Source organism: Eumetopias jubatus, unplaced genomic scaffold (genome assembly GCF_037043125.1).
Source record: "Eumetopias jubatus isolate StellerSeaLion01/CBP00866 unplaced genomic scaffold, mEumJub1_p1.0 scaffold_10, whole genome shotgun sequence".
NCBI lineage: Eukaryota > Metazoa > Chordata > Mammalia > Carnivora > Otariidae > Eumetopias > Eumetopias jubatus.
Genome location: NW_028274816.1, coordinates 58,561,115 through 58,585,903, shown reverse-complemented (window position 1 = coordinate 58,585,903; position 24,789 = coordinate 58,561,115). Strand labels below are relative to the sequence as shown.

The window sequence follows — 24,789 nt, the reverse complement described above, 5'->3', positions numbered from 1 at the left end:
CCAAGACGGAGGCCTCAACGTGGTCTGTTTCATCAGGGCTGCCTTATCATGGTTGCCATTCCAATCTGCTGTCCCCATCACCCACCCCCAGGTGACTAAGCCCCTGCAGGAAGAAGGAGGCAGAGCCACAAATTCAAGAAGGAGAGACAGACACACGCAGGTTGTAGACAAGGCTATTATCTTCTCAGTAGTAACGCTGGAAAGGGAAACAGTGTTCAGGGAGGTCCGGGTTGGGACCCAGCAGCCAATCATCCTGGCAGGTGGAAGACAGTCTTACTGTGGCACTGTGGGGGGAAATGAGAAAAGAGTGGGTAAGGTGGGCTGGGCTTCCCAAGTCTCTGTGCCCCAGCCCCAGGCTCCTTTGCCGGCTAGATTCACACGGCCAGGAGGGGGAGCACATTGATTTTTCACATCTCCATGGGGCAGTCAAACCACTGTCATGGTGTCTGTGACTCCTGTAGCTTTGAACCCCAAACTGGAATGTTCTCATCAGGGATTTCTAAGCAGCTGCTGGTGACAGGCTGTCACTGGAATCCCAAAGTAGGGTTATTTCCAAGCTGACTCAATAATTAATAAAGGGGATAGCAAAACATTAGAAATTGGGTCAGCCTGGAAGAGCAGTGTTCAGAATGACAGCCAGTAAGGCTTGGGGGGTGGTCTCGCTTATTAAGGGTCTACGGCCACTTCTGTCTTCTGGGCGGTCATCAGGGCCAGGGGGAGTCACAATTGGGGAGGGACACTGGAAGCCCATATTTAACATCAGTCACATCAGGGAATTGGGTAACAGCCTCTCCAATGCGCCTTGATTGGCAGTTTGATGGGCTGCAGCAGGGGAGATGAGGAAAAGCATTCCAGGTAGAGGGAGCAGCATGTGCAAAGTCCCAGGGACAAGAGAAAGCACAGCCAGTTTGTCCAACTAACAGCTTGGTGTGGCTGGAACAGTGTTGAGGAAAATGGCCCCCCAGAGCAGGGCATGTGGGAGAAGGTGCAGGACCATGGACACCAGGCTGAGGGGTTTCGGGGCTGCTGGGGAGCCTGGGGAGGGCCACAGGCAAGGGAAGGGCAAGTCAGCACTGGAGAGAGAGCCCCTAGGGCCCTGCGGGGGGGGGGGGTGGTGGGATGGAGGGAGACATGGGAGGCAGGGAGGCCAGGGAGGAGGCCGGGCAAGAATTCCAGAGGAAGTGGTGATCAGGGCTGGGGCTGAAGGGTAGAGAGGAGGGTACGGGAGGGACAGCTTGGGGAGGAAAAGCATTTTTCTGGGCGCCTGCACATCTCCCCACATAGGCCAGGCCCACCAGAGCCTTGGTGATCATCTGCCAGCTCTTCTCGATCTCATTCACCTCTTCTCTGTCCTTCAACTCCTTTTGGAAAACTTCCTCAGACAACTGCCCCAGCTGGATCAGGTGCTCCCCCAGCCCCATCCCTACAATGCCCCGTGCACATGTCACCCTGCATCGTTCTTGTTGGGGTCCAAATCCAGCTTCCTCATTACACACCTAGGGGCCCCGGGCTGACTCAGCTCTGCGCTCAGCATGGCTCGGCACGGGGCCTCTGGGTAGCTGTGTGAGAGCAGGAGTGAGGGGCAGCCAGGTGCTCACCTCGGACCTCCAGCTTGCACTCGGCCAGTGCCTCCCCCAGCTCATTGACAGCCCTACAGGAGTAAGTCCCTGCGTCAAAGGGGGATGGGCGGCGGATGTTGAGCGTCAGGACTCCCTGGTAGTTGGTCATCAGGAATTTGGGATCTTCGCGGATTTCCATGTGGTTCTTCATCCAGACCACCTTTGGCTGTTGAGCAGAGTGGGAGAAGAGGCCAGCTTAGGGAAGTTCCCTGGATGATGGCAAAGTGGGCTTTGGAAGACAGATCTGGATTCGATTCTTGGCTGTGCTGCTGCCAACTTTGACTGGGTGACCCTGAACTCGTCATTTCTCCTCTCTGACCCTCAGTCTCCTCTTTGTGAGAGGAAGAGCTCACTCTCTTTTGTGGCCCACAGAACCCTACGTGATTTGGCCCCATTACTCTTCTGCCCTCACCCCATCCTGTCGCTCCCTCCCTCTGCTCCATCCATATGGGCCTCCTCACTCTTCCTCAAACAGACCCGACAGGCTCCCACCTCAGGACCTTGGCTGTTCCCTCTTCCAATACTGCTCTTCCCTCCTCTTTTCCCCTAATCAGCACCAGCTTATCTTTCCGATCTCTGTTCACACGTCATTTTGGGCCCCTAGGCTGCAGCAGGAATGCCCACTGTATGTTCTCAACTACCCTCCGAGCTCTGACATGCCTCCCACCCTTCATGGTTTTATAGTCATTTGCATGACTTCGGATTCACGTTGGTCTCCCCCAACATCCAGGAACTTCCTGTCCAATTCACCAGCACACACAGCCTCTGAAAATGTGTGTTGAAAGAATAAACAGACTGTGAGAGTGAGTGATGTAAATAAGCAAACGGAGTGAATAAATGAGCCGAGTAAATGAATGGATTGGTAGGTGAGTAAATGGGCGGAATGAATAAATGAGTACAGTTAGTGAATACAGTGAGTAGATGGAGATGGAGGAGGTGAACTAATGAATCCGCGGTGTGCCTACGGGGGTGAAGCTGAAAACTTGGGAGTTAGACCAGAAGTCGGCAAACTTCATCTGTAAAGGGCCAGGTAGTCAATATTTCAGGCTGTGCAGGCTCTGTGGTCTCTGCGGCCTCAGGCAGTACTAAAGCGTGCACAGCCACGTCCCCATAACGTGTTTATTTAGAGAAACTGGTGGCAAGCAGATTTAGCCCGCGAGCCCTCATTTGCCAGCCCCTGGTCCAGGTGAGCCACTGGAGCTCAAGGTTGCAAGTGTCCACATTCCCAACAGCTGTCGGGAAACTGGACGTAGCAGAAGATGCTGGGGAGCCCCGGAGGTTCAGACCTCCTCCCGACTCCCGCCAAAGTTTTCTGTTTCCAAGGGAAGCCAGAGTGTGATGATCTGAGACTCGGGCTCTGATCAAAGGGGCGAGAGACGGGAAGTGGGTTAAAAGTGAGTAAATCCCATGAACAGAAGAGAGAGAAGTCAGGGGGGGAAGGAGGTGGTGTGGCTGCATCTGGGTGAAGATTTCCCTCTAGGGTCACGTGCACACATGCACGCGCACGCACGCACACACACGGCACCTTTGGGTGGCCTCTGACCGCACAGTTGAGAGCTGCAGTGTAACCAGCCACGACCACCCGGTCTGGTAGAGGCGTAAGGAACTGGGGAGGTGTTCGGAAGTCATGCTCCTTGTACTCAAGCGGCTTGAAGGTGATACCTGGCGAAAACGAGATGCACCTGTCAGGTGACCAATCTGGACTGGCCCCTGACTGCCTCTCCTCTGTCACCAGGTGCCATCAGCTTTGAGTCTGGGGGTGAGGGGAGGAGTCAAGGTAGAACCCCAGCCAAGAGAGGAGCCCGGATCCCACGGAGTGGGGTCGCGGTACCTGTCTTGAGGATCCGGGCTGTGTTCTTGGAGACGCCAGGTGAGTCACTGAGCCCACAGATGTTCTCGCTGAAAACGCGGAAATAGTATTCGTTGCCCACGATGAGGTCAGGCACGGTACAGGAGGTGTGCCGGTTGTGTTCATAGACAGTGAACCACTCCTGGGGGGGCGGGGGGGGAGGCAGGGAAGGGCCGGGGGAGTCGGACACAGGGACACAGAAGGACCAGGGCGTGAGCAAAGCACACCAAAGTGTGAGTCCGCTAAGACAACCTGCCGTTCATAGGAGCACTGTTCACAATGGCCCAAAAGGTGGGAACACCCCAAGCAGATCAACGGAGAAGTAAAACGTGGTAGATCGAAACCACGGACCATCACTCAGCCACGGAAAGGAATGAAGCACTGATCCACACTGCAATGTGGGTGGACCCAGAAAGCTATGCTGAGTGAAGGAAGCCAGACACAAGAGGCCACATATTGGATGACCCCATTTCTATGAAATGTCCAGAGTAGGTAAATCCATAAAAAGAGGAAGCAGATTAGTGGTCTTGGGGGTTGGGGTGGGGGTGAATGCTTAATGGGTATGAGGTGTCCTTTCGGGGAGATGAAAATGTCTTGGAACTAGATGTGTTGGTGACACTACAGTGGGAATGGACTAAAAATTTTAAAAACGTTAATGCTTAATTTTAGGTGAATTTTACCTTAGTTTAAAAAAAAAGAAAAAGATCTCTCTATCAAATAAATAAATAAAATCTTTAAAAAAAAATGGGGCGCCTGGGTGGCTCAGATGGTTAAGCGTCTGCCTTCGGCTCAGGTCGTGATCCCGGGGTGCTGGGATCGAGCCCCGCATCGGGGCTCCTGCTTGGCGGGAAACCTGCTTCTCCCTCTCCCTCTACTGTTCCCCCTGCTTGTGCTCTCTCGCTCTCTCTATCAAATAAATAAATAAAATTAAAAAAAAAATAAATAAATAAATAAATAAATAAATAAATAAATAAATAAATAAATAAAAAGAAAAGAAAAAGAAAACCCATCATGCACCGTATTTCTGCCAAAAAGCTTCCCTGCCAGCCGCAGCCCATGCTCCCAATCTCTCCAAGCCTCGGTTTCCCTTTCCCAGCTGTGAACCGGAAACAATGGCATCTACTCTGACCATCTGGCCCACCCCACCCCGGGCCCTTCTGGTCTCTCACCATGGTTTTCTTGTCGGCTTTCTGGACAAAATACCCTGTGATCTCACTGTTCCCATTATCTCTGGGGGGCTGCCACTCCACCAGCGCGTTAGTGCCCCACACCTCCTTCACCATCACGTTCTCTGCTGGTCCTGCCTTTTCTGGAATGGGGGCGGGGGTTGTCAGACGTCCGCCCCTCGCCTCCTCTCCCCATCTCTGCCCCCCTCACCTGGTCCCCGGATTCTGATATCGCTTAGGCTTTTCCCCGCTCCTTCCTCGCCTTTTGGCGCCATCCCCGTCTCGCACCCTCTTTTCCATCCCAACCTCTTCACTTCCCGGCTCCTGGGCCGCAGTGCCTCCCCCCTGCCCCAGCTGGCCGCGCACCCACGACCCGGATGCGGATGGTGGCCGTGTCCTTCATGTTCTCGATCTGCACGGTCAGCTCGTATTCCCCCGAGTCCGAGCGCGCCGCCTGGCGCACGAAGAACACGGTGTCGAAGTCGCTGGTGCGCAGGTGCACGCGGTTGGGGTCCACTGGCGCCCCGCCCTTGGTCCACACCACCTGGGGCCGGGGCTTTCCCTGGGCGGGGGCGGAGGGAAGAGGAGCAGAGAGGTCAGCCCAGGTCTCGCCCTGGCCCTGACCCTCTGAGCCCGACCCCAGCTCGGCGCACCTGGAAGGGGATGACGAGGTTGAGGTGTTCCCCCACTTTGCGGACGTAAGTCTGGCGGAGGTGACGCGGGAGTCGGATCTTGGGTTGCTCTGAGGGCACAGACACAGGAACCGGGGCTCAGTGCTGGGCTGGGGGACACTCGACAGAGAGACGGTGGCAATGACGTTCTCGGGGGTGGCCCTAATGATGGCATGGCAAGGGCAGACCAGGTGACAGCAACTTGGTCTTTAGGAGAGCGGGCTCAGAGTCACTTACGCACAATCTCCCGGATGGTGACCGCCTGGAACAGGGAGGCGGGCTCGCTGCGCCCCGCAATGTTGACCGCCACCACCCGAAACAAGATTTTTGCTCCTGTGGGGAGATTCTTGACGGTGAAGCCACAGCGCTCTATGGGCTCCGTGTTAGCAGGGACCCAGTCCTCGGCTACAAAAGAGAAGCAATGCTGGGAACTTTCCTAGGAGCCCCTCAGAGGGTTGTCCCTTCCCGCCTTGGGACCACCGCAATGGACAGCAGCAGCTGACATTTATTAAGCACTTACTATGACCAGGTTGGAAGAGTGGCACACGTGTTAGTTAGTTCATTAATTTCTGCCTCTGTCCTATGTTATCCCCCATGTTAGAGATGGGGAAATCAAGGGTCAGAGGCGTAGGAAATCGGGGGGGGGGGGGGTGGTTAGAGACAGCTTCTGGGATTTCCTGCCTCCTTGGTTTCCATCTTGGGTTTATTGCCATAGGTTGGTGAACCAATGTAGGTCAGACCAACAACCACCAGAGTGAACTCTAACAAGAGTGAAATATCACAGTGCCCTGGCACAGATTGGGGAGGGATGGGCAAGGGCAAGAATGGGGTAAAGAGCGCTGGAAAGAGAAAAAGGGAAGAATCTGACAAGAGTCCAACCATCCATCATTTACATGCATTAGCAAAGGCAGTCATCACTGTACCCTGTCAAGGAGGCAACTGTCTTCGCCCATTTTTAGATGAAGAAACTGTTAGAAAGTGTCGGGGCAGGATGGGAACCCACGTCTGTCTGACTTTAAGGCCTGGGATACGGTGATGAGATGATCACGCCTGTCTTCCCAATGAGATGACCACGTTGCTGGTATCCCCATGGCCATGGCACTGGGCCTGGCATGGAGTCCAGCGCTCAATACATGTTTGTTCAGTGGAGGATAGAGAGTTGGATGTGTGGAAATATGGATGGATGGATGGATGGATGGATGGATGGATGGATGGATGCACAGAAAGATGGAGAGATAGCAGACAGAGGGTTAGATGTTTCTATAGGGAAACGGATGAACGGAAAGAAGGAAAGGAGGGTGGAAGGGAGGGAGGGAAGAGGGAAGAAAGATGGTAGTGAAGAGATAAATACACAGATGGAAAACATGTTACAGGATAGATGGATAGTTGCTTGAGCCAAAAGATTTTCAGATGGATTACAGATGGTTGGATGGATGACAAATGGATGGGAAGAAAGCAGGAAGGAGGGAGGGAAGGAAGGACGGACGGACGGATGGACGGGTGGGCGGATGGATGGATGAGAGAAAGAATATAGGTAGTAGATAAATACAGGGATGATAGATGAATGGATGGATGAAAAGGTATTACTGTAGGAAGATGTGTACAGAGGAAGGAGGATGGCAGGGAGAGAGGACAAGCTGGTCAACGGGGGGCCTAGCCTGAGCCACCCCATTCAGGGATTCATGCAAGTAGAGACACAGAACCAGAGCAGCCCTCCCCATCAGAGAGCTCTCCTGCACTGCCCTATGTGCAGTCCCATGGATTATACCCCCAAGCAGGGCTCTGTGTGAGCCACCGCACCCCGCCTCCAGGCCTGATGGGGCCACTCACAGCCCTCCAGGCAGTACTCCACCAGGTACCCATCGATGCCGCCTGCCCCAATCCTATCTGGGGGCCTCCACTTGAGAGTGGTGGTGGTGTCTGTCACGTCTTCCACCGTCAGGTGCAAGGGTTCACTCGTGGGCGCTGTAAGAATCCAGGGAAAGGGGAGGTGGAGGTAAATGAGGTGTTGGCGCTCACAGGGAGGGGCAGGGATCAGAGCCGGAGTCACTGATCAGGAGAGGGAGAAATATGGTGGGCCAGAGGTCAGTGAGCCAGGACGTGTCATTATGAGTCATTGAAACAAGATACATCAAGGGACGGTGAGGTCTCCAGGAGCAGGGAAAAGTGTTAGTCTGGTGTTAGGTCAGAGGCCCATGAGGTATTTGCACAACAGCACAGAGTCTAGGATCATAGAGATTGGTGACTAATGTGCTGGGTCAGTAAGAGGTTGGGAGGTTGGTTAGGGCTGGAGGGTCAAAGGCCAGGTGTAGGGTCAGAGATCAGCGACAGGCAGGACAGGGGTCGGAGGTGAACAGGGGTTTGGGGAGGGTGCAGAGGAGCATCACCAATAGGCATGAAGGGCTTGGTGTTCATGCTGGGCTGGGAAATGCCGATGGCATTGACAGCAAAGACCCGCATCTCATACAGGATGCCCTCAATCATCTTGGTGGACTCATAGGTTGTTTCTGTAAAGACCTCAAAGTTCAGCTTCATCCAGCGATGAGAGCCCTTCTTCTTCCGTTCCAGGAGGTAACCTGGAGCCCCCCCCCCACAAAAGAGAGGAATGAGTGCTCATGGGGAGGTTATGGGGTCACAAGTCAGTTGGAGCAGTGAGAAGCCATCAAAAGTTCACATGACCCAGAGAGGTCTGAGGCCATGAATCTTGGGTTGGTCTCAGGGTCATGGAGTAGTCAGCAGTCACCAATCATGGGGTTGGGGATCAGGAACGGTCATGAGTCATGAATCCAGGAGTCAGGGATCACAGAAAACCCTAGGCTATTGACCAAAGTGAAGATGCCCAGGTTGTTGGGAAGCAAAGAATAAGAGGGAAGACCAAAGAAATTGCAAGGTATCAAAGATGGAACACAGATCTCCGAGGGAGACCACCAAGGATGCTAAGAACTCTTAGAGGCCAAGGGATCATTGGGGTGGCAGGGAGCTGGGGGAGTAGGAGAGGTCAGAGGTCATGGGGATTCTGGCACACGAGCACTCACCAGTGACTGGCTGCCCCCCATCATACTTGGGTGGCTCCCAGACAAGAATGGCCCAATCCTCTCCAACGGAGGTGACACGCACAGCCTCCGGGGGGTCTGGGACATCTGTGGGAGGCAAGATGGTCAGGGGGTCCCTCAGGGCCTCAGGGAACCACCCCTCGCTCTCCCTCAGCTCCTTCTGCTCACCCACAACCCTCACGAAGATGGAAGCCACATCCTCGCCCACGGGGTTGGTGACCTTGATGGTGTAGCGGCCCTCGTCCTCTCGATCGGCACTCTCGATCAAGAAGCTGCTGGTGTCTGTCTGATTCTCGATGCGGATCCTGCCTTCGGTGGTCGTGAACACCTGGACACCGCCACGGGATGGCCTTGCTCCATCTCTCCCCAAGCCCAGACCTGCCTCCGCCCTCCACTGCTCAAAATTCTCCAGCAGCTCCCCATCACCACACAACACAAGGCCTTGGACCTAGCGCAGGAGGACCCGTTGGATCTACACCCAGCCTCACCATTCTTCCCTGCTGCCCTCCTGGTCCTCCAAACACCACCCTTAATTAAAAATCCCCCAAGATTTGGCATGCAATGCCCTCACCCACTCCTCTATTTGTTCTACTCTTACTCATCCTTTAGGACTCGCCTAGAAGTGGCCTTTTCTGGAAAGCCATCTTGGAAGCCCCCAGCTGAAAGTGATGGCCCTACCCCCTGAAGTCTCATAGTTTCCAGTACCCCCTTTTATCTCAGCCCTGGTCACCCTGGACTGTGACTGCTTGGGCACGCTCTGCCTCCCTCCAACAGTGAAGGCTCCTCATGTTGGTATCCTCAGTGCTATACACAGAGCCCCGCACAGAGGAAGCCTCAGGGGAGTGTTTGCTGACTGAAGAAATGAATGAAGGTTGAGTCAAGTCTATCCATTTTATAGACTAGGACTCTGAAGACCAGAGAAGGGAAGAAAAATTGAACCGTCCAGGGCCTGGAACATACAAGATAAAAATATTTGTTGGATGGATGGATGCATGGGTAACTGGATTGTTTGATGAATAAATGGACAAATGGATTAATTACTGGATGAGAAGATGGCCGGATGAACTAAGTAATCAATAAGTTTATGAATGGAAAGATGGGTGGATGGTTGAGTTGTGGATAGCTGGATTGGGTGGCTGACTGACTGATTAACGGATTAATGGATAGATGGATGGATGGATGGATGGATGGATGGATGGATGGATGGAGCACCCACCATGTGGCAGGCCTGTACCATGTGATAGATAAATATAATCTCCAGGGGCGCCTGGGTGGCTCAGTCGTTAACCGTCTGCCTTCGGCTCAGGTCATGATCCCAGGGTCCTGAGATCGAGTCCCACATCGGGCTCCCTGCTCGGTGGGAAGCCTGCTTCTCCCTCTCCCACTCTCCCTGCTTGTGTTCCCTCTCTCGCTGTCTCTCTCTCTCTGTTAAAAATTAAATAAATAGGGGTGCCTGGGTGGCTCAGTCATTAAAGCGTCTGCCTTCGCCTCAGGTCATGATCCCAGGGTCCTGGGATCGAGCCCCACATCGGGCTCCCTGCTCGGCAGGAAGCCTGCTTCTCCCTCTCCCACTCCCCCTGCTTGTGCTCTTTCTCGCTGTATCTCTCTCTGTCAAATAAATAAATAAAATCTTTAAAAAAATAAATCTTGAAAATATATATATATATATAATCTCCAGTCTTCAAAACAATTCTATGAAGAAGGATCATCATTCTCATTTTACAGACAATGAAACTGAAGCTCAGAGAGGGGAAGCCACTTGCCTAAAGTTGCCCAGCAGAGCTGAGAGAGAGAAGTGAGGGCACAGGGGGAGCCCCACCATACCTCATCTCCCTTCAGCCAGGTGGCGACAGGACGAGGCTCCCCAGTGATGGACACATCAAGTCTCAACTTGTTTCCAGCCACAACCACAATCGAATTCTCTGAGGTCTTCCCTGAGCAGTCCAGGTGGATCTTCGGTGGTTCTAGTGGCAGAGAAGAGATATTAGGGAACTTGGGAGTGGGCAGCTGGGTCATACCAATCCCCACCAAGGCAAGCTGGGTTCCCCAGGAGCTGGGCTCCAACAGCCATAAAAACCCTGGAGTCCTGCCCCCAGCCTCTCTTCCCTCAGACCCAGGAATCTAGACCCTCAGCCCCCTCCTCCCTCAGACCCAGGAGTCCAGACCCTCAGCTTACCACAGCAGCCCCTGGTCCTTACCTTGCTTGGGTACATACTCCACCTTGATTTCTGGAGGACAGAGAAGACAGCTCTGTTAGGTCTAACTCCAGTGGGCTGCTTATCCCACCCTCCCGCCCCAGAGGCTACAGGGAAGGTCTGGCATCACCCAGGGACCTAGGGGGCTGGGGATGGGTCCAGGCCCATGAGTGCCCTTCCTCCCAGGTGGACACCCTTCAGAATATTCAGTGCTCTTTCCCTCCATCTTCTCATCTGACTCCTCCCATGAGATCAGCAGACGCCTGCTGTCACCCCTAATACACATTAGGGAGACCTAATCCTGAAGGAGGGCATCTGGGCCCTGGGGTCTGGAAGGTGGGTGCTCTGGCCCCTGGGGAACACAGAGGGGCATCCTCACCCAGGAAGTTGAGCTTGGCCGAGAGGGACAGGGCATAGCCATCAGGCACGAATGTGTAGTCTCCCTCATCCTCAGGGTGGACATCATCAATCACCAGCTTGTGGAACCTAAGGGGTTGGGGGGGAAAAGGCAGGGGTCAGGTGGGTCACCCTGAGGATCACCATGGAGAAACACCTTCTTTTTTTTTTTAAGTTTATTCATTTAAGTAATCTCTACAATCTCAATCTGGGCTCAAAGTCATAACCCAGAGATCAAGAGTCGCACACCTTTCCGAATGAGCCAGACAGCCGCCCGGAGACACACCCTCTTCAATGCAATCTACGTCCCCATGCCCACCATTTTTTTTTTTTTTAATTTGAGAGAGAAGCATGAACGGGGGTAGGGGCAGAGGGATAGGGAGAAGAAGGCTCCCCAGTGAGTGTGGAGTCCGAGGCAGGGTTCGATCCCAGGACCCCGAGATCATGACCTGAGCCAAAGGCAGCTGTTTCACCAGCTGGGCCACCCAGGTGCCACCCCCCCATTACCACCATTTTTATTCTGGGTTTTGAAATGCTATCATCTGGGTTCAAATCTCAGCTCTGCCACTTATTAGCTGTGTGACCTTGGGCAGGTCACCTAAGATCCCTGTGCATTCAATTTCTTCATCTATAAAATAGATATCATGATAACGATCTACACCAGGGTTGTTGTAAAGCAAGTAAAAATCTCCCTGGCACATAATAAATGCCCTATAAGCGTTAGGATTCATTCTCAGAATTATTGACACCACCGGCAGGCAGGGTTCCTTACACAGAACCCGGAGAAAGCCTACATTCTGCCAAGAGCTATGGTCAGGAAATGCAATCACCACTGTGTTGGGGCACGAGCATGTTCGGGCACGCTGTTCTGGCGTCACGGTGGCTCTCCATATCCCACAGATTACCCAGGTGCTTCTCTTACATGTCCCTGTGCTACATGTTGAATTCCAGTCCCTTGTTTCTCCAGCTAGACGTCTCCCCCACTTTGTAGGAGACCGTTTGCCAATATGGCCACAGGTTCTCCCCTCCCTGTGCCCATGCCCCTTGCGATAAGACCTTGCAGCCTGTGGCTTCCTTCGCCCAAGAGACTACAGCAGAGGTGACACGGAGACCATTCCCAGCCCAGGCCACAGAGGCCTTGTTTGCTTCTGCTCTCTCTCGGGATGCCTGCTTCTGCCCCGTGCATGTGCCAGGACCGGCCTACTGGGGGATGAGATGTCACATGGACCAGAGCGGAGGCAGCCCAGGTGTCCTGGCCGAGGTCCTGACGGAGCCCCAGAAGACCAGCAGAGCAGACCTTCAGCTGACCACAGAGGCCTGAGAAAGGCCATCCTGGATCAGCCAGCCCCCAACCAACCCGCAGACTCATGATTAAATACATCCTTTTCCCCTTAAACCGTAGCTAACCGATACACACGCCCCACCCTGCCCCACCCCCAGCCACCTCCCCAGTCTATTCCGCACCTCCCCACGTGGGAGATGGTGATCCTCTTGCTGGGCCGCACTTCGATCCCGTTCTTGTACCACTTGCCTGTCACCTTCTCATCAGACACCTCGCACTTAAACATGGCCTGTTCTGAGGCCTTCACCGTCAGATCTGCAATGTCCTGCAGGACCTCCAGCTGTTTCTCTGGACAGGGAGAGAAGGATATGGGACCATCACAACTCTAGTCAGCCCACAAATATTTGCAAGCACCTGCTCTGTGCCGAGCACTGTTCCAGGCACCGGGGATATAGCTATGAACAACCCAGAAACATCCACTGGCCTTGTGGAGCTCATATTCTAGTGGGGAGACAGTCGGTGAACAGGGAAACACATAAGTGTATAAGAGGGAGTGACGGGGCCCAAAGAGTCCCCCAGGTAGCGGGAACAGCATGTGCAGAGGCCCTGTGGAGCAGAGCAGGCTTGGTGTGGGAAACAGCGAGGAGACCAGTGTGCAATGACTGAGGCAGACGTAGTAGGAGATGAGATGGCAGGGGCAGACAGGGCCAGATCACAGACCTTGGGGGCCCCACAGTGGACTCCAGCGAGGCAGGAATCACTAGAGAATGTTGCGAAGACAGCTGGGATCGGACTTTTTTTTTTAACAAAATGATGCATTTACATGGTTTAAAAAAAAAAGGAAATGGGGGTGCCTGGCTGGCTCAGTCGGTTAGGCGTCTGCCTAACATGGTCCCGGCGTCCTGGGCTCGAGCCCTGCAAGCCTCTGTGCTCAGGGGGGGAGTCTGCTTCTCCCTTTCCCACTCCCCCTGCTTGTGCTCTCTCTCTCTCTCTCTCTCTCAAATAAATAAATAAAATCTTTTCTAAAAAATAAGGGAAATGGATTTAGATGTAGAGGGGCTATCTCCCACTTACCCACCTCCAATCCTCCCTTCTCCAAGGGCACTATCCATTTAGTCTGTCACAATGAAAGCAAAGAGGTATATATGTTTCTCTCCTCCCCCCCCCCTCCCTCTCCTCCCCTCCTTGCAAACTGTAGCATATTTGCTTTTTCACTTAACAATACAGTATATTGGAAATCCTTCCGTATCAGTACATTTCAACCTGTCCTTTTTTTATGGCTACGTATGGACAATACCATAATTGATTTGGCTCATAAATACCTTGGTTTGGGGTTTGTTTTTTATATTTAAGGAATGATAGACTCACAAGCATTTGGAAAAGCAGTTCATGGAGTCCCATGTGGCCTTCAGCCAGCTTCCCCTGGTAGAGAGGGTGACATCTTATGTAACAGGAAAGTGACCTGGGCCCTAGAGGGCAGGGTGTGCTCAGTTTCCACCATCTGACTTACATTTTACAAGGATCGCTCTGGCCGGTGTGTGTGAGTGGGGGAGGGGGGTGGCCATGAAAACAGGGCACCCAGTGACCACTGCTGTCGTTCAGGCACGGAGGGTGGAGGCCCGGGGCAACTGAGGGCAACGGAGGTGGGGAAGAGTGGTCAGACCCTGGATATCCTCTGAGCGGGGAGCTGCCAGGACTCGCTGGCGAACTGAGTGCAGGGTGGGAGGCCAAGGGAAGAGTCAGGGACAACTGCAAGATTTGGGGCCTGAGCAATTTTTTTTAAAGGTTTTATTTATTAATTAATTCATCTGAGAGAAAGAGCCGGAGAGGGAGAAGCAGAGGGAGAGGGACAAGCAGACTCCGTGCTCAGCACAGAGCCTGACACGGGCTCAATCTCAGGACCCTGAGATCGTGACCTGAGCTGAAACCAAGAGTTGGACTTTAACCAACTGAGCCACCCAGGCGCCCCTGAGCCATTTTTTTAAGTTTATTTATTTAATAAACTCTACCCCCAACTTGGGGCTCGAACCCACGACCCCGAGATCAAGTCACACGTTCTTCCCGCTGAGCCAGCCAGGCACCCCAGGGCCAGAGTAATTTTGAGCTGTGAGGAGAAGCACGACCTAGAGTGGCCGCCAAGCCCCCCAAGCTGGAGGCCCCATACCTTCCACAATGAGCTCGGCCTCACACTGGCCTCCGTTGGTCAAGACCTGGTAGTGACCCCCATCCGCCAGGGTCACATCCGAGTAGATGAGAATGTGACGATTCCCATCCTTCTTGAAGCGGTATTGAGCCTGGAAGGAATCCTCCCGCGTCATTTCCACACCGTCTTTCATCCTAGGTGAAGGGCATATGAAGGGGAGAAGTGAGGGACCCGCACAGCCCTGGGTCTGGATATCAGAGGGTGAGGGCCAGGGAGACAGTCCTGAGCAGAGGTCAGGGGTCACAAGGGTCCCGGGAAGGAGGAGAGATTCAGGCTGGCAGAAGCATCTTGAATAGATGGGTCACAGGTGGGATGGTGGGTCACAGGAAGTCACAGGCCACAGGGAGATGCTGCAAGGTCCCGCTGGAGGTCAAGGGACACAAAAAGGTCATTGGGAGATGTCAGGGCATGGAGGGAGTCCTGGGGTCCCAGAGAGATGTCAAATATTGTGGCCTCTCTAAATGGTACTTCCCTGCCTGAGAAACTCCTCCCCTCGCACTTCTTTTCTACCTCCTCATCATTCAAATCTCAGCTCCATTGTCACTTCCTCCAGGAAGTCTTCCCTGACCTCCTGAGTCCCTTCTTCCTATTAAAAAGTGGTTATAGCTTCAGTTAGTGCTCCTCTGAAACACTTGTCAAAATAGAACTTTTATATTTATTCATGTGATGACGTGACTAACGCATATCTCTGTCTCCTACACATACACCCCAGAAGTTTACCAGATTATAAACTCTAAGAGGGTGGGTGACATGTTGATATATTTTCTTCCCATTATATCTCCAATACATTGAAGAGTGCCATCATATAATAGGTACTCAGTAAATATCTGTTGGATGGGTGAATAGATGTGGGGATGGATGAATGGATAAGGAGATGGGTGGGTGAGTGGATGGATGGATGGACGGATGGATGGATGGATGGATGGATGAATGAATGGTTGTTTGGACAGATGAAACAATGGGACAGATGGGTAGATGGATGGGGTGATGGATGGGTTGATGAATACATGGATGGATACATGAGTGGACGGACCAAAGGATGGATGGTTGGTTGAACGGATGAGTAAATGAATCTGAAATAGCAGGGATCAGGGAAAGGACCTGGAAGAAGATGAGATGGGTAGAGGTCAGAAGTTCCAGAAAGATATCATGTGTGAAGGTCAGGATTTATAGAGAAAGGCTGAGGTCTCCTGGTGACTACTGGGTAAATTTCCAGAATCTCTAAGAGGGCTCATAAAGATCAGAGCTGAGGCAAAGAAGCTGTGGGCACCTGTACGGAGCTCAGGGATCAAGAGACACTTACCACATGACATGGGCACCATCTTCTGACACCTCCACTGACATTTCTACCCGGTCACCCACAAACACCTGCTGGTCCTCGAGGGGTTTGACAATCAGGACTGGAGGTTCTGTGAGACACGGAGGGACAGGAGATCAGTAGTTTCAGGACCCCCTCCAGAGCCCCACTCCCCAAGCTCAGGCCCAAATCTCAGCCTCACCTCTGACAAAGAGCTCAGTGAAACACTTCTCATCTTTGACAGCGACCTCATAAGCAGCATCGTCCGCCAATGTGCACTTGTGGATGGTGAGAATTCGCTTCTTACCAACGTTCTCAAACACGTACCTGGTGCAAAAATCTTATCTCAGCCTAGAGCCTGGAGGAGAGCCCAGCCCTGGGGTAGATCTGCCCACCAGTTCTCAGGGAAGTCACTCCCTCTCAGAGCCAAATTGTGTGGGAGGGGACAGATGGTCTAATTTCTAGTATTTAAGTAACCACAGAGGAAATCCTAACTGCCCCCCCATATCCATCCTTCCCTTCCATTTAGCAGTAGTGCACAGGTACCCACCTAGAGGACAACATTTCCCAGCCTCCTTTGTAGCTGGGATGGTGCGCCACTGAACTTGGGCCAATGGAATGTGAGTGGATTCAACAGGCATAACTGCCAGGTCATTTTCACCTTTGGGTTGCTTGCTCTGGACTTCTCTCCTTCCCCCTTCCTGTCTGCCAGTCACAGATGTACCCATGACCCAGCTTCAATCTTGCAGATGAGGACAATGCCACAAGAAATGGTGCAGCCAAAAATGTGGAACCTGGGTCCCCAAACAATCTCTAGGAAGAGAGCCAATCTACCAGCCTCAATCAGTTAGAAATACATTTCTATGGGGCGCCTGGGTGGCTCAGTTGGTTAAGCGACTGCCTTCGGCTCAGGTCATGATCCTGGAGTCCCGGGAGTCGAGTCCCGCATCGGGCTCCCTGCTCAGCAGGGAGTCTGCTTCTCCCTCTGACCCTCCCCTGTCTCATGCTCTCTCTCTATCTCATTCTCTCTCTCAAATAAATAAATAAAATCTTTAAAAAAAAAAAAAAAGGAAATACATTTCTCTCTCACTTAAAGTAATGTAATCTAGGGACTCTGTTACAGCAACTTAACCTGTACCTTAACTAACTTAACTTTTTATTTTATCCAACATGTTCCTGATGAGAAACTTAGAAGACGCAGCCAGGGTCCCTGGCTAGCTCAGTAGGAAGAGCACGCTGACGCTTGATCTTGGAGATCCTGAGTTCAAGTCCCACATTGCATGTAGAGATTACTTCAATAAATAAATAACTTTAAAAACACACACACACACAGCCAAGAAAGAAATAATAAAGCTAGAACCCGTCCAAGAGATAACTGTTGCAAACATTTCGGCCTCTGTCTTTCTAACATTTTTATCTATACATACGTAGATTAACATTTTGTGAAGCAGAAATGGGAACCATGCTTCTTCCGGTTTGCTAATTTTGACCAGCTTCCCATATTATATATTTTAGGATCTCTTTTTTAGTGACTACACATTAAAGATTTTTTTAGTAAGGAATCATACATTTTGGTTGTTTTTCATTTTTTGCTAAAATAGCAAATGCTTTAGTGAACATCCTTACAGCTAAATACGTGCAACCGTGATAATTCTCTTAGGATAAATCCCTCAGAACTGCCCTTTCAGAGATTTAGCAAGTAGAGTAACCTCTACACCCAATATGGGGCTTGAAAACTCACGACCCTGACATCAAGAGTCACAAGCTTTGCCGACTGAGCCAGCCAGGCGCCCCTCCTTTGTCAATTTTTTTATTGAGGTATTTGCACTTCTCATATGGATGAGGGAGTGCTCTTTCTGGCTTAAGAGGGGTCAGCCTTATATCTGGGCCCTCTCTGGGACCCAGACCCTCCCCTCCCCGCCGAGGGACTATCCTTCAACACATACTTGCTGCTTGGTTTGATCTCCTGGCCGTTCTTGTACCACTTAAGGGGAAGGTCTGGGTCACTGATCTCCACCACCAACTTGATCTTCTTGCCCCTGTCCACTTGGTAGGCTGGATCCAGCTTCTTCGTGAAGGCTGGAGATTGAGGGATGCAGCGGGCATGGAGCTGAGAGGTTCTCACTGCCCTGGCCGCCCCCAGAGCTGCCACGTCTCCCTTCCCAGACCATGGGGTCTCCAAGGTCAATGTCAGGAAGCCTCCCATGACAGCAGGGTCCTATTCCTCCTTAGATTGGGACCTTCAAGAGATAGGTCCAGGGTCCAAACATCCAATATCCATGACGCTGGGATCCCCCAGGCAGGGCCCACCTCCCCTCAGAGCCATGCTGACCTGCACTCTTCTTGACCTCGACCTTGGCCTTCTTGAGCCGCTTCAGCATGCCCCGGAGGTCAGTGATGCCATACTGGAAGGCAATCTTCTCATACTCGCTCTTCTTTGCCCCTTTCAGGAGCTCCCAAACTTCAGGGGGGATGCCTAGGTCATCATCATCTTTCTTCTTTTTCTTCTCTTCCTCAACCACCTCCCTGAGGGCAGGAAGAGCGGGCAGGGGCCGTGGATGGGGGGAGGGGGGACGGGCAGTTAGGATTAGAAGGTGAGGCGCTCCCTCCACCTTCACCCACTTGCTGTGCCGCTCTCTCTCTCTCTGGGCCTGGTGCCCCTTCCCTCTCTGCCTGGGCCACAGCCTCAGCCTCCTCCCTGACCTCCTAGCCTCCATCCTGCCTCTTCCCCTCCAGCCTGTTCCCCACATGGCCCCAGGAGGGTATTCCTCACTTCCACATCAGATGCCACCCTTTCCTTGTTCAAAATTCTCCCATGGGTCCCCCACTGCCGTCAGGAGGAAGCCCCAACAGTTCAGCCTGATAGTCATGACCCCACCCACCATGTTATCACCACCCCCACAACCACCCAAGCATGTTACTTGCCTTTCCTGAACCCTCCAGGCCCCTCCTGCCTCCCAGCCTTTGCACAAAATGTTTCCCTGCCCAGATGACCTCTCCCTACTTTCCCTTCCTGTTGGACTCCTCTTCAGACCTAGTGCCAAAGCTCCCTCCTCTGTGAGCCACTCCTGGTCTTCCCAGGCAATGAGTTGCCTTCCCTCTGGGTTCTCACAAGGCCCCTGGGGGACCCTCTCTCCGATCCCACTAAACAGTCTTGGTCTCTTTCTATGTCTGCTGGACCAGACCCATCTCCCCAAACCAACCCATGACTCAATGTCAGGACTGATCTCAGCCCACGGCCTGGGAGACAGGAGGCCTCCGAAGATGTTTGCTGAGTGAGAAAGTAAGTAGATCTCTGGAAAGAAGGAAGGAAAGGAAGGGAACAAAGAAAGGAGAGATGAGTGGGGAAACAGGGGACAGATGAATATTTGGAATGATGTACAGGGCACTGGGTGGGAAATTAATACAGACATGGGTCAAGGGCCTGATGGATGGCTAAGGTGATGGATGTGTGGGTCCATGGATGGGTGGGTAGGTGGAGGATGGGTGGCATGGAGATAGGTGAGTGGGTGGACGGACGAGCTGGTGGCAAACGGTTGGGTAGGCAATTGGGTGGATAGATTGAGGGGAGATGGCCAGGCAGGTGGTTGGCTGGGTAAAGACAAAGAGATGAATCTATCAGTAAATGGGATTGTTGTAGATTTGGTTATGGGGATAGATGAATGAGTAGAAGAATGGATGGGTAGACCAGCCGATAATGAATAACCAAGAGAATGGACCAGACTCATGTTGAACACTATAAAATTGCCAATATCCAATCATTTTTACCTAAAGAACAGCAATTTCATATAGATCAATCAAAGAGAGAGCTATCTGGTTAGATGGATGTGTCACTAAAGAGGTGAAGAGCTGATAAAGGAAAGCCTGGCTAGGTAGGCAGGTGGGATAATGGATTCATTTGGGAGAGAGACGCAGGTACAGATGGATACACAGGTGGGAAGAAAGATGGATGACAGACAATGGGTGATGGAAAGGTGGATAGATGGTGTCTCCATAGGCAGGAAATGGGATTATGGGGTGGGTGGGTGACGGACAAATGGATGGGTTCCTGAATGGGTGGCCGAGTGTAATGGCAGACGCCTGGAGGGACAGGTGGGAAGATGGCAGGTAGATGAATGGATATGTGGGCAGATGAACGGGCAAATGGGCAGGTAGGTGAATGGCTAGATTAGCCAATGGATACAGAGGTAGCTGGTTGGATGGCTGGATGAGATTGGTGAGTGGATGGGTAGATGGGTATTTGGCTGGGTGAACAGGGGGATGTACAAGTGAATTAGAGCCTAAGTGAACAGGAAAATGGCTGTGAGGATGATGGATTGAAGGGTCGGTAGGTAGGTAAACTGGCCAGCAGACGGCTGAGTGGGTGCGGTTGTAGGTAAAGGTGTAGGTAAATGGTGGCTAGGTGGATGGACAGATGGCCAGGTCGGTGGGGAATGGGTAGACGCAGGAGGTTGTAGAGAGGGAAACGGGGAGTCCAGAGCCGGCAGGGGAGCCTCACCCACCACCCTTCTCCTCTTTGAGTTCCCATCTCCCCTCTCTAGGCCAGGTGGGGTAGACTTACCTCTTCTTCAACAGGCCACTGAAATCCAGCTCACCCACATCTTCTGACTTCCCTTCACCCCTGTGGCCATTGAAAGGGTGTGTGAACCCCACAGAGGTCCTGTGCCCTCAGGACCTCAGTGTCTCCCCACTCCTCCCTTCTCCCACAGCTCCCACTCCCATAGTCCTGGGCACCAGCAGACACCAGCACCCCCCCTCCACCCCTTCCCAGCCTCCAGGATCACTTACGAACGCTTGAAGCTTTCTAGACCCTGCCCAAAGGCATCCTGACGGGGCACTGAGGAGAGGAGATGATGGGACAGAAGGTGAGCTGGAGGCAAGGCCTGATCGAAGACCAAGAGTGCCCCTCCAGGCCTGCACAACCTCCACCCGGGCCCCCTGTCTTGGATCAGCACACCCTGTCACTTGGACGCGGATACCTGTTTCCCTCGCTGCCGCACCACTCTCAAGTAGCTTCTCCTGCCTCACACTTGGGCCAACATGCTCTTCTCCCCAGGCCTGGGCAACCGCCTTCCTTGTGTCCTCCACATTTAAGCCCCACACATCCTGGGCTGTAGACCCCAGAGCCTGCACACCCTCAGGGGTCCACACATATGCCCCCAAATCTGCAATAGCCTCCCACTAAGCCTGTACACCCTCGCCCTAAATCTGGACACCCTTGCTTCCCAAGGTAGCTTTTATGGCTACCTTCTCAAGCCTGTGCACTGTGACCCTGGGATCGACTTAACTCACCTTCTCAGCCTTCAAGTGGGCACCCAAAACTCTGCTCCCTCTTACCCCCAAGTCCACACCTCCTCATGGTCTAAGCCCGTAGACTATTTTCCCAATTTTGAATGCCCTGACCCCTGCATCTGCTCCCTCCTCCCCAATCTCACCCCCACATCTGTACGCTCTCCTACACCAGACTGAAACATCTGCGCAGCCCTGCCCCCCCACAACCCTGTGCTCCCCACCCCCACCCCCCTCCAGCGCACCCTCCACATCGATGCTGAAGGCACAGCTGTCGCAGAAGTCCTTGGCTTTGACCTCAAGGCGGTAACTCCCGCGGTCCCCCAGGACCACCTTCCCAATGTGCAGCTCCACGGTGTACACCTGAGGGCCGGGGCCAGGGGTGTGGGTGCAGGTGACTGCTCCCCAGCACCACCCCACACCCCCCAGAGCCCACCTCACATCTCCCTCTCTGGGTCCTCACCCTGATTCCACTGGAGGGGCCAGCTGTCTCTTCCCATGACTGGACAACCCTTGCCCCTGGGGGGCCCACAGCCCTGACCCCTGAGACCTTTCTGGGAATGCACACACTGGTCAAGTGCACCCTGCCCTAACCCAAACATTCTCCCAGACTGTCCCCCACAATCTCCACCAAACAGCCCCGCGCAACCTCTCTCCCTAGAGGTCCTGTTTTCCTCTAGGGGAAATCTACAGGGGCTCCAGGCCTCAGGCAACAGGGCTTCTGAGAAGTGGGGACTGCACAACCTCCATCCCCAGCCCACATGCCCTCAGTGTCCCCACGGGGTCCTCACATTGCTGGCCGAGTCATGGGACTCCTTGAAAGAGAATCGGGCCCCGCTCTTGCTGCCCAGCTCCAGCCACTTCCCCTTGAACCACTTGATGGTGGGTTTCTCCGGGAGCTCATTCCCGTTCACCTTGGCCAAGATCACCGTGTCTTTTCCTGGGTGGGGGTGGGGGGTGGGAGGGAGTGGCCGGACAAGAACCATGAGACTCTACAGAGAGGACTGTGAGCTTCTCCTCCCTCAGACCCAGGAGCCCTGGTCCCCAGCCCCCTCCTCCATCAGACCTGGGAGTCCAGACCCCCGGCCCCTCCTCCCTCAGGCCCAGGAGTCCCGGGCCCCAACCCCTCCTCCCTCATCCCCCCTCACCATTCTCCACCGACACAGAGTCTGGCTTCTTCAGGAAAATGCCAGTGGGCTCCTCAGCAGTGGGAGACTGGTCCTCAGGTGGGGCTTCTGCTCAGGAGACAGGATTAGGGGATCTGAGGCAGGCTGGGGAAGGGGCAGTAGGCCACTTAAGGAGCGGGGCTTAGAGCCTGTGAGGGACCCTCTGCTCAAATGCCAAAGCATGGAGCAAAGTGGCTTCTCCTGACTTGGGAAATACCATGTGTCACCCAGGTGGCTGCATGATCTTGGCCAGTCTCCCCCACCCCTTTGGGCCTCAGTTTCCCCATTTGTGAACTGGAGGGAGGTGGACTGGATTGTTTGAAGGTGGCTTTGGGGTAGGAGAGGTGTGGAGATAGATTGTGGCATTCAGAGCTGGGCAGAACTCAGAGATGAATCAGCCAGTTGCCGGGGGCTTGAGGGCCAGGCTGAGGGGCTGGGCTCTAACCTGGAGGCACTGGGGAGCCATGGAGGATTGTGAGCAGGGGAAGGATGGATTAGCTCTGGAGGCAGGACTAAAGGAGAGAGAGCAGGGTGGGTGCAGAGAGGCAAGGGGAGCCTGGGGGATGAAGAGCCAGGTTCTGCAGGTCCCACAGGAACATTGTCTCACCTTTGGGGGCCTCTACAGGAGCCTCCTCAGGGGGGGCTTCCTTGGGAGCTGGTTTGGCAGCCTCTTTGCCTTTGGGGGCCTTTTTGGCTACTGCGAGGTAAAAGATGTTCTCAGTTGAGCAAGTGCTCAGTGCCTTCCTCTTCCAAAACCCAGGAGTCCAGGCCCCGTCCCCCCCGCCCCTCCTCCCTCAGACCCAGAAGTCCTGCCCCTTTAGGTGTAAATTTATTTCTAATCCTGAGTCTGAGCTATCAGGTTTCCCCTTGCCCCAGGCAAGCCATGTCTCATCCACTCAGGCCACCAGGCCCTGACCTTTTGGGTCCTGGGGGTATAATTAGCTCTTTCCCTGGGCTGGAAACTGGACACCTTGTGCTGACCACAGCATCTTTCACCTGCCCTGCCTACTGGCTCCTGGCCCACCAGCGCCCCAGCTGCAGTGAGGGGCTGGACCCCCACTCCACAGCCTGGTTGGCCTAATGCCAGCAGTCTGGACACCCCAGGAGGAGGGTCCCTCCCAGGGACGCATCTCTTCTGTTCAATTCTTCAGAGAGAGAAAGCAGCACCCCCATGTAAACAAATGCCCCCTGTCCCATTCAAAGAAGAGCATCAAACTTCACATAAAGGGTCACATAAAGGGCCCCTATATGGAGAAGGCCCTCTAATTCCTTCACGGGGAAGCCCAGATTCCTATAGGATTCCTTATACAGTCAAGAGCTCTCCTCACCACAGAGACAGGACCCCTTAATCTCTATACACACAAGGACTCCACTCCCCTACAGAGAAAGGACTCAGTCCTCACTCAGAGAAGCGTCCCCGATCCCTATGAAGAGGACTCCATCCCCAAAGATAGAGGACACCAATCACCATGCAAAGACTCCCTGGTCTACATACACAGCACTCCCATCCCTATCGAGAAAAAGGACTCAAATTCAGAGAATCTTCATCTGCACCCAGAGATGGACCCCCCAAATCCCTACAGAGAATGGAACACCCTCACTGCACAGGGAAGGAGACCCACCCACCCAACACAGATATGGGACCCCCCACCCCACACAAGGAAGGGAACCCCTCCCCACCCAGAGAACATATCCCATTCTCCCAAACCTACAGAGGAGCCCTTAGCCCCCATTCAGAAAAGGGGACCACCTCTCCACCCAGGGAGGGCAGTCCCGAAAGCCACCTGGTTTTGCCTCAGGCATGTCAGCAGACCTCCTCTGGCTCCTCGCTCCTCGGAGGCAGCTTGTCCCTCAGGGCCCTAGGGAGGACAGGTGGGCCCCCAGAGGGAGCCCTTTAAGGAGTCCCGAGACTCCCAGGAGGCTGTGGGAGGCATCAGACTTGCCTCCCCGCCCTCCCTTGCTGCCCCACATTCCCGGAGCGAGTTCTGAAGGGTGAGAAATTAACATCTGGACCAGGAGACATGGCTGAATGCCAGGTCCCCGGGGAGAAGGGGCCTGGGGTTCAGACACCCGGGTCCCAGTAAGGGGGTGCTGGAGGCGGAGGACTCCCACTGAGGGAGGAGGGCCGGGACTTCTGGGTCTGGGGCTCAGATTCATGGGTCCAGGAAAATGGAGAAGGATGAGGGCCTGGACTCGTAACTCCTAGGAGGCGGGAGAGGAAGGGGCTGGGGTCTAAAATGGGTGAGGGCTCCGAGCCAGAACCCTGCCGTAGGGGCAAAAGGGGAAGACGGTCTAGAAAGCCATTCTTAGTATCTGCAAGTCAGGAGTTTTCGGGAAACCGGAGCTGCGAGGGAGGGTCCGGTTTCCCAGCGTAGGCAGGACGGCTGCGGGGGGTGGGGGGAGGTCTCTGTGCCAGCAGGAAGGGCACTGAGGCTCGGGGCCTCTCGAGTCCCTCCCCTGGGCGAGAGCACATCCGAAGGCCTGCGGCCCCGGCCACCTGGGACCCCGGATTGGCCGCTGCCCCTCCTGGGACCGAGCCGGCCGGCTCCCCGCGAGGGTTCCCGGAGCGGGCGCGGCGGGCACCGGACGCGGGGGAGGGAGCG

General features: G+C 53.9%; 1 protein-coding gene across 1 annotated transcript; it reads right to left on the bottom strand.

Annotated features, from left to right (window-relative positions):
• Positions 1 to 184: 184 nt before the first annotated feature.
• Positions 185 to 24,004, bottom strand: MYBPC2 (myosin binding protein C2). Its single transcript, XM_028091433.2, has 29 exons — positions 23,971 to 24,004; positions 22,794 to 22,883; positions 22,169 to 22,255; positions 21,812 to 21,960; positions 21,266 to 21,383; positions 20,520 to 20,568; positions 20,293 to 20,352; positions 18,064 to 18,257; positions 17,678 to 17,810; positions 15,934 to 16,058; positions 15,738 to 15,843; positions 14,396 to 14,568; positions 12,414 to 12,579; positions 10,933 to 11,039; positions 10,557 to 10,586; positions 10,183 to 10,322; positions 8,527 to 8,686; positions 8,341 to 8,445; positions 7,693 to 7,881; positions 7,136 to 7,270; positions 5,543 to 5,710; positions 5,288 to 5,376; positions 5,001 to 5,196; positions 4,638 to 4,777; positions 3,451 to 3,610; positions 3,145 to 3,281; positions 1,599 to 1,785; positions 1,281 to 1,423; positions 185 to 253 (listed from the first exon to the last, which is right to left on the bottom strand). The coding sequence occupies exons 1-29, from the start codon at positions 23,987 to 23,989 to the stop codon at positions 185 to 187; spliced, it is 3,624 nt and encodes a 1,207-aa protein (XP_027947234.1). The 5' UTR covers positions 23,990 to 24,004.
• Between the last annotated feature and the right edge of the window lie 785 nt (positions 24,005 to 24,789).